The 9,107-nt window shown below is 44.0% G+C and overlaps 1 protein-coding gene across 4 annotated transcripts; it reads left to right on the top strand.

Moving 5' to 3' along the window:
- The first annotated feature begins 448 nt into the window (after positions 1-448).
- Positions 449-8,738, top strand: creb1b (cAMP responsive element binding protein 1b). Of its 4 annotated transcripts, XR_005049680.1 has the most exons (9): positions 449-681; positions 4,695-4,807; positions 5,330-5,500; positions 5,737-5,837; positions 5,929-6,077; positions 6,338-6,520; positions 6,613-6,769; positions 7,181-7,440; positions 7,611-8,738. XR_005049680.1 is itself a non-coding variant. In XM_036974613.1 (8 exons), exons 2-8 carry the CDS (start codon positions 4,703-4,705, stop codon positions 7,323-7,325), a joined length of 1,008 nt encoding a protein of 335 aa, XP_036830508.1. In that variant the 5' UTR covers positions 449-681; positions 4,695-4,702; the 3' UTR covers positions 7,326-8,738. The 4 variants fall into 4 exon arrangements, 3 of the variants coding, with proteins under 3 accessions (XP_036830508.1, XP_036830507.1, XP_021453061.1); XM_036974613.1 differs by having other exon boundaries at positions 5,333-5,500; positions 7,181-8,738; XM_036974612.1 differs by having other exon boundaries at positions 450-681; positions 7,181-8,738.
- The last annotated feature ends 369 nt before the right edge of the window (positions 8,739-9,107 follow it).

Raw genomic sequence — 9,107 nt, forward strand, 5'->3', positions numbered from 1 at the left:
TTTGCTGAGTCTACATTTGAATTACAGTAAATCTCAATGTGACCCACCAGATTCAGAAGCTTAAAAACACTTTAGAAAAAATCGTGAAAACCTCATTCGATTTTGCCCAAAACTTTGAGAGAAAAAAACAAAAAGTGAAAACAAGTAATGATCTTTTTTATTGTGTTTTATTTAGTTTTGGAGTCAAATACAGTAAAATAGTGTAAGTATCTTTTAGTTTTTGATACATTTAGCAGTTTGTTAATTATTTGATTTCATATGTATAATAATACTATAATAACCTTGGGACACACACAGCACAGGTTGCCACATTGTAACATTGCACTTCACTTGGTTGGCACGTACCAACTAGTCGCTACAAAGTAACCTCGCTAAATGTATCAAAATATGCTTCTACTTTGTAACAGAATTATGACAATTTATGTCTCGCCTAAACGTTCGTTCCTTTCCGCCCATTTTCGAGATGACTTCGGGCTACTCCGTCAGTTGTTCGGCTTGTTTCGCCCATCATTCGGTCGTTCTCGATGGTGCCGCTGACGATTTGATTTTCGTCCCTCTCGTTCTCTGTGTTGTTGTTCTCGGTGACGCGACGGAGGTGTAGCCTGACGCGGTCTCTTACGTGTCGGCCTGAATAAAAGTGGAGCTCCGAGGGCCCGGGAGTGACCGAGGGAGTCTGTTTCGGTAAGAGAGGACTAGTGTCCAGGGGAAGAGAGACAAGGCGCGTCCCACATAAACTGTATTCTGGTCCGGTTCATATCGGATGAACAAAGAGATCATGGCGGCGGGCTTGTTTCAGGCAGTCATGCAGGCATGGAGGGAGGGGAGGCTGCTGCGGCTAGGAGAAAAAGGCAGGGAATGAGGAGTATGCTAGCTCGCCAGTTAGGATCGAGAACATTGCTTGTTTGGACAGCATAGTCTGTGATGCGACATTACAAGCAAATGCGCACTGTGATCAAATATGAGACTTTCTGCTTTCTATAGCCTATTGAAGGCTACTCGCGCGCTGCGGGTCTTCTTGCGCAGCAGCCTTTCCCTCGCCTGTAGAGTAGAAATGCAAAGGGAGCTGTCTTAGATTTTATGTAGCCTAAAAAATGTAGTGGTCCTATAAGCCAAACTCAACTGCTAAATAATTGTTCGTACGAAAAATGTGTTGGGTATTATTGAACTTAAATTCTTAAAGTGAATTTAACAAAATTATGTATTGGCTTTCATAAACCAGAATAAGAAATTTCGATTTTATTTATAGGGGTAGGCCTAGTCCACTTGTCAAACCAACTCTTTGGGAGAAGGGTTGTTGCTGTGCTGTCCTAGTCTATAATAAGAAATCGTCAATTTAGACAAGTGCCCTAATTTGGTATTATGTATCCATATGCCTGGTTCGCTATAATAATATGACCCATCACATAATGCTAGTCTATTTGCTTCTAGTCGGGTTTTTTTGTGCCAAAATAAAGTTATGTAAGTGTAGTCTAGTCAAAACATCCTCAAACGCATTAGGCCACTATGAGTTTTTGGTAAGCCTATTTTGGATATTCACTTATTATACAGCATGATATAATGTTATATATCGCTCTCAAAAGTTCACAAAAATTGTCGCGAACTAAATGTAAAACCAATGGTAAGCTATTTATGAATGGTATGACACAAAGAGGGCGTCGCTGCTCTCCATGTGGCTCTCTGTCTTGTCACTGAGCAGATATAAAGTCGATATGTACAATTGAATGTAAACACATATATTTACAGTTTGAAAATGTGTGATATGGTGGTTAGAGAAATCTTTTTTATACTGCCATGTTGCACTGAGCCTTGCTGTGGAAAACTACATTAGTGTCCGACTTTCAGCTGTCTCCCTCAACTTCAATCCTCGACTATTGTCTACAGTCGGTTACTTAAGCCTTACCGCTCGAACACACCCAATGACTTTTGAAGAGGGCGAACTCTGTAAGATTCAACAGAGACGTTATGCACTGTGACCGACTGTGATGCAGTGTGTGAGCTCACGATGCATTCATTTCTGCCTTCTTTTGAATGGGACTTGAATAATGATGAATCATTCTACACACTATTACTGTTGCATTGCTATTTAGTAAACTTTTTTTTTGTAATTACTTTGTCAAAATATTTTTGTCAAAATCAATAGGCTACACTCATGGTTGATAGCTTTATTCCACAAATGTTCTTCTGTCGTGCTCTTTCTCTATGGTTCTGAAAAGGTTAAATAAAATAAAAAGGGCAAGAAAAAAAAGTTGACTAGCAGGGGAGAATGAAGCTGTTTCTCTCCCTTTGTCTGCAACAGGCACCTCTTTCATGACCCTGCTTTTCCACTGAGGGAGGGTTTGTGGCTGCTGGCCCTCCCTCCCCTCCACAACCAGACTACCATGTTTAGCAGCCAGCCAATGGTCACTGGTAGTAGGGGAATTGCCAACATTGTATTCTCTGACAGACAGAGCTAGCGCCGTTGGGGTGGCACTGGCAGACCAGACAGGCCAGACAAGTCATAACACATGTGCCTATGGCTACAGACTGCCTGAGAGCACTGTCCCATGTGTGTGTTCTGTCCTAGCTATCCCTGTTAGGTGAAACATTTTTCTGGCTAGTCTAGAGACATGGCATATTGACAAGACAGAGGAGTAGGAGGCGGAAGTGTTTTGGGAATCTGGGAAAGGCCTCTAGCGGATAAAGCCATTGCATGACATGTTGGTAATGGGTTTCTGGCAGTGCACATGTTTGCCAAGTCTGAGTTAGTCGGACTCTGTGGAGTTTAGCAACAGCTATCGGAGAATATTTAAGCTTAAAGGTCTAGAGAAGGAAGAAAATGGCATGAGTCCAAAATGGCACCCTATCCCCTTTATAGTGCATTACTTTTGACCAGAGGCCAGCACACTATCCCGTAAATAGTGCACTACTTTTGGCCAGCGCTCTATGGGTCTCTGGTCAAAAGGCGACTCACGGGCCAAATAATTTTATCTGGCCCCCCAAGTTTTCTGAGAAAGAATTCATCGTTTTTAAAGATTTTTTTGTTGGACATAAAAGACTGAAAAATCACTAAGGAATTAGCTCAAAATTATTTTAATTTAATACATTTGTTCCCAATTATTCCCACGCATAAATAGCGAGGCATATGTGATTGTATTCCACTGTAAATAAGGTTTAAAATGATTCTGTTTTTGTCAAATATTGTTTGGGATTCTTGCGGTCTGTTTGGACTGTACAAATGATTTAGAACTATGTTCCGGCCCTCCGACCATCCACACAAGGAAAGATCAGCCCACGGCTGAATGTTATTGGGGACTCCTGATATAGGGTATAGGATGCCATTTCAGGTGCAGCCATGCTGTGTTTGGCAGCCATTAGGTGGATGTACAGGCCTTCTGCTGAACAAGGTGTCCCAGAGGACCAGAGGGAAATGTCAGCTGCCCAAACCAAACACACGCTAGCTGCTAGGCCCTATACCCACGAGGAGGAAAGTGACGCATTCCTTGACAATGAGAAGAATGACCTCTCCAGGGGATAGTGGTGTGTGTTTATGTCAAATCACATTTTATTGGTCGCAAACACATATTTATCAGATGTTATTGCAGGTGTAGGGAAATGCTTGTTAGTGTGTGTGTGTGTGTTTATAACCTAGGAATGGGTCACTTCCTTACTCCTCTATGCCAGTCTCCAAGGTATTCCTCAGCCAGAACGGAATCATTTGTTCTTTATAGTAATGCCAAATGTTTTCCACGGTTGTCTCAGGACATTCCTAAAAAGATTTCCAGCCCAAAAATCACATTGTCAAAGGGTAGCCCCAACTCTCTTATGTACCTTTAGAAGAGTATGATAAAGCTTAGGAATAGCCCTGAGAACTTATCCACTTACATTGGACCTCTCAGTTACATCCGTGAGAAGCGGCTTCGCCCCGCTTGACTTCTGAGAGAGGTACAAGCTATCATGTTGCCAGTCACTTTTAAGTGACACAAGACATATACAACTGGGTCAGTTACAAACAGTCACATAATCCACATCTGTTTCAGTTATTAAATACTCCGTTCATAAAAGCTGGAAGGACGGCTGTGGGCAGTTTGCAGAAACACTTGCCTAACAGGGTTGATTCTAGAGACAGGCTTTCCACTGATTTCCTTTCAGTGAGGTGTGAAGGTAGATTAATTACATGCATTGCTCACAATCTGCTATTACACGGTAATTAGCATGATAATAGCACATTTTTCACCTTTATTTAACCAGGCAAGTCAATTAAGCACAAAGTCTTATTTACAATGACGGCCTACCGGGGAACAGTGGGTTAACTGCCTTGTTCATGGGAACAGTGGGTTAACTGCCTTGTTCAGGGGAACAGTGGGTTAACTGCCTTGTTTAGGGGCAGAACGACAGATTTTTACCTTGTCAGCTCGGGGATTTGATCTAGCAACCTTTCGGTTACTGGCCTAATGCTCTAACCACAAGGCTACCTGTCGCCCCAAATACTATCTGTTGTGTTGAATCCTTCAAAAATAAGTACCAGTAGAAGGTACTATTAAGCACAATACTACCATATCTCTCAACGAAAACCAGGTCAAACCAGCTGAAATGATCATCAGCATTACTGAGATTTTCTCCTCAATGATCATAACAAGACATCCATAAAATGTATCAGAAAGTCCCATCTAAGCCCTCTCTAACCCTAATGTCCTTCTCTCCCTTTTCCCCTATAGCTAAGTCGATGACCATGGAGTCGGGAGCAGAGGTTCATCAGGGAGGAGACACGGCAGTGTCAGAGATAGACAGCCAACAGATCTCCCAGGCACAGATAGCCACCCTGGCACAGGTAAGTAGCCGACCCATCTACCTACCACACACTAGTACAGTATAACATTACTACTACCATTCACAGGTAAGCCTACTCTGCCTCCCTATCACACACTCGCACATTACAACTTCCACTCACTACCCCACTGACTCATCTATGACTGGACCCAGTCCCTCACAGGGTTGTGAATACTCACTGACTGACTGATAGGGAATGGTCTGCCACTTCACACACCCAGCAGAAATAGTCAACCCCCCCCCCCCCCACACACACACACAACTTCAGTTACAGCAGAACAGGCTGATGCAAGCAGGAGACAGTAGAATGTCACAAAATATACTGTACATAATGACATCATTCACGCTACCGCTTCATTCTCATATGCACACCAATGCAGTAAATATGTATACATACAGAGACAAACAAATGTAGCAAACAGGTGTTTTTATAAACAGAAGTAGTAGGGCCCAGAAAACCCCAAGTTTTTCCAGACCAGGAGAACTTGGGGGTTCTAGTTATAGGTGTGTGTCCCCTGGACAGCAGGATTATGTTTATGCTTTGCAGGTTTCCATGGCAGCAGGTCACGCCACATCCAGCGGTCCTACGGTCACCCTGGTGCAGCTGCCCAATGGCCAGACGGTCCAGGTTCACGGCGTCATCCAGGCCGCTCAGCCCTCTGTCATACAGTCACCACAGGTCCAGACTGTTCAGGTGAGTAGACCTTCTCATCTAACCTTTATTTATAGAGCTTTGTCGTCAAGATAAAAAACTTTAACAAAATCCTAGCTTAGAAACAACAACTTAGCACTAGAAGAATTCACTGTAACCCCAACCAGACCTGGTCATAATAAACCAATTATGATCACCAACCCTGGTATTGAAGAAATACAGTGTATGTAACTATTTGTTCCTGCCCAGCACTAACACACCTGATTGGACTTTTCCAGATCTCCACCCTAGCAGAGAGTGAAGACTCTCAGGAGTCAGTGGACAGTGTGACTGACTCTCAGAAACGCAGAGAGATCCTCTCACGACGCCCCTCATATAGGTACACTTTGGTGTGTGTGATAATGCAGTGCTGTGATTACTGTAGGTGTTTCTTGGTGTTTATCTGACATCCTGCCCTGTAACCCTAACAGGAAGATCCTGAATGACCTGTCATCAGGTGACACCCCAGGGGTTCCCAGGATCGAGGAAGAGAAATCGGAGGAGGACACAGCGCCCGCAATCACCACGGTTACCATGCCCACATCATGCCCCATCTACCAGACCAGCAGTGGCCAGTACAGTACGTCACGTTTGACCCTTTGTTCTTTTACTCAACAATGTCATGGTCATCGGAGCAGCAAAAGTTATTTTTTCAGTCACTGACAGAGGTAATTTAAGAGGGTATTTTAAGCAAGATGTTTAGTTGCTAATGTTACAACCTTATTATTTTCCTTCTCTCGCTCTCTCTTTGTCTGCCCTCATTCTCTGTCTCTCTTTGTATTCTCTTTGTCTCTCTCTCTCTTGCTCTCTCCTTCCCTCCCCTTCCCTCTCCTCTCCCAGTCGCCATCACCCAGGGCGGGGCAATCCAGCTGGCCAATAACGGAACAGACGGGATCCAGGGACTGCAGACCCTGACTATGACCAACGCTGCGGCCGCCCAGCAGGGCACCACCATCCTGCAGTACGCTCAGACCTCAGACGGCCAGCAGATCCTGGTGCCAAGCAACCAGGTGGTAGTGCAAGGTGAGTGGTAGTGCCTTACCTCTTGATATGGATAAAACGCACAGTCAATCGGAGTGTTTGAGATCGTTTGGATCGTTTCCATTGTTCCCCAGCTGCGTCAGGAGATGTGCAGGCCTACCAGATCCGCACGGCCCCCACTAGCACCATCGCCCCTGGGGTGGTCATGGCCTCCTCCCCTGCCCTGTCTGGCCAGGGGGGCCCAGAGGTAGAAGTTACCCGCAAGAGAGAGGTCAGACTCATGAAGAACAGGTAAGGACAAAGTGGGGTTCCCTTTGGAGACCTGTAAACCTTATAATAAGCCATTTTAGGGCTTATACATGCTACAAGTAATCAAACATTATACCTGCTTGCATTAAGTAAAGTGTAACCAAGACCATCAATTCATTCAATTCCAATAACGTCATGTGTGGTGACGGATTGCTAGACACAAGACAGATAACATACAACACAAAACATGTACAGCATAAAGGAGTGGAAGAATTCTATGCAGCCACAGGCTATATATACACATATTTACAAATACAAATGAAGAAAAACTTCAAGAGTTTTTGGCACAAAACTAGAAGCTGCTCTAGAGAAGATGATGTGTACCATCCCATGCTAGCTGAGCCAATAGCCAGAGGTTTCCCTAACTGTGTCTTGGTTCTTGTTGTGTCACAGAGAGGCGGCCCGCGAGTGTCGCAGGAAGAAGAAGGAGTATGTCAAGTGTCTTGAGAACCGCGTGGCCGTGCTGGAAAACCAGAACAAAACCCTCATAGAGGAACTGAAAGCACTTAAAGACCTGTACTGCCATAAATCTGAGTAGCTTCAAAATAACCCATCCTAGCCCAACTGTCACTCCCTATTCAGCGGGCATCAGACTGCCCACTGACCTGTACAGAGACTCTGCCAAGCATTGGCCTACGGGCATGACCCATGACATCTGAAGCAAGAGGATGTGAGAGAGAAGACAGAATGAAAATGGATTGATGGACGGGAGATCAGTGATGGACAGTGCTTTGTGGGAACTGTAGTAAACATGACCACTTTGGCCCATACGTCCCCCAATCTCCCATCCACCAATCCATTTTCACCCTGTCTTCTCTCTCACATCCTCTTGCTTCCACTCCTTCTTCTCCCGCTCACTTGTTATCCACCTTTTCATCTTTCTTTGCCTCTCCCAACTTCTCTCAATATTATCCCACCGCGGAACTGAAAGGATGAGGATTCATTCGTCAGTTGTGGTTCCAGGGATAACGTGGTGAAACATAACACTAACTCTTTTACACTATTCAAGCTTCTTGTTTGGGGTTTGAATACTGGGAAGAGAAGTCACAGACTTCTGACATAGTCATTTTTTATTAACCCAAAGCCTCTTATCTCTTCACTAACAATGGTTAGCCAATCAAACCATAGGGTTAGTGTCTGAATGTCCAATCAGCTCAAGAGGAAGTCAAGACAAGGAAGTCAAGGTAGCCTCCAGAACCCTGGCATTGGAGTCAGTTAAGACATTGTAGATTTCCCTGGGCCCGGTTTCCCAAAAGCATCTGAAGGCTAAGTTCATCGTTAGAACTTTTGTAGGAGCCTCGTTAAATCTCGTTATTAACGTTGCACTTGAAAGCGCTCGTAATCTAACGCATGCTTCAGACCACTCGTAGAACAGCAGTGCGTCGTTAGATGCTTTTTTGCCCTCCTTTATGTACAGAAGATCTCCGCTAAACATCACATGGTTTTATCCGTCTCTCTGTGTCCGCCGATAACTTCAGAACAATGTTGACTACAAATGCAAAGGTGCTAATGTCTTTGTAATTGATACAAACAAGCAACGTATAAAAATATGCTTCAAATGAAAACCGAGATGACTGCATTAAGATATAAACAGTAGGATGTAGGCCTATTTCAGTCCTATTGAAATACATACCATGTTCAATCAATTGAGTTCTATGTTGCTACTTGTAGGCTACTGTTTGTAATTTGTCTCAATATATTTCATGATGTGTAGCCTAACGTGCTTAATGATGTGCCAAATCTTTGATTTAGTGGGTAAGCATTAGACTAAGGCGCCTCAATATTTGCATCCATGGGTGGTAATATCCGTAGCCGCGGGAAGTAAGGGTGCTGAGGGTGCTGCATCACCCCCTGATAAATCACAGTAAACCAAATTAGTGCACTAGGCCTTTGAATAAACCAAATTGGTGCACTAGGCCTTTATTACCCCTGTATGAGCGGAGAAAAATACTCATCCGCAGAGCGGGGAAAAGCACCCCAACTCGCCCGTCGACAAAAAATTTCAGCACCCCCACCCCAAAACAACTTCCTGCGGCCATGGTAATATCGCTCTAGGAGCTGATCTGTCGTCAGTATTGTGAAATAATTATAATGTTGAGGAAAGTTCCCTTTCTTTCAATCCTATCAGTATCAACACATGATCAAACGACGCTCTTAGCGAGCGTTCTCTCTGTGTGGTGTTTTGGGAAACTCTTGTTACATATTTGGGAAAGATACATTGTTAAAGCACGCCTAAATTCCATCGCTATCAGGAAACCGGGCCCTGCTCAGTAGATCATATGAGATCAGATGATGTTATTTTCTAGATCTCAGTGCTTAG

Source organism: Oncorhynchus mykiss, chromosome 3, assembly GCF_013265735.2.
Source record: "Oncorhynchus mykiss isolate Arlee chromosome 3, USDA_OmykA_1.1, whole genome shotgun sequence".
Classification (NCBI taxonomy): Eukaryota; Metazoa; Chordata; class Actinopteri; order Salmoniformes; family Salmonidae; genus Oncorhynchus; species Oncorhynchus mykiss.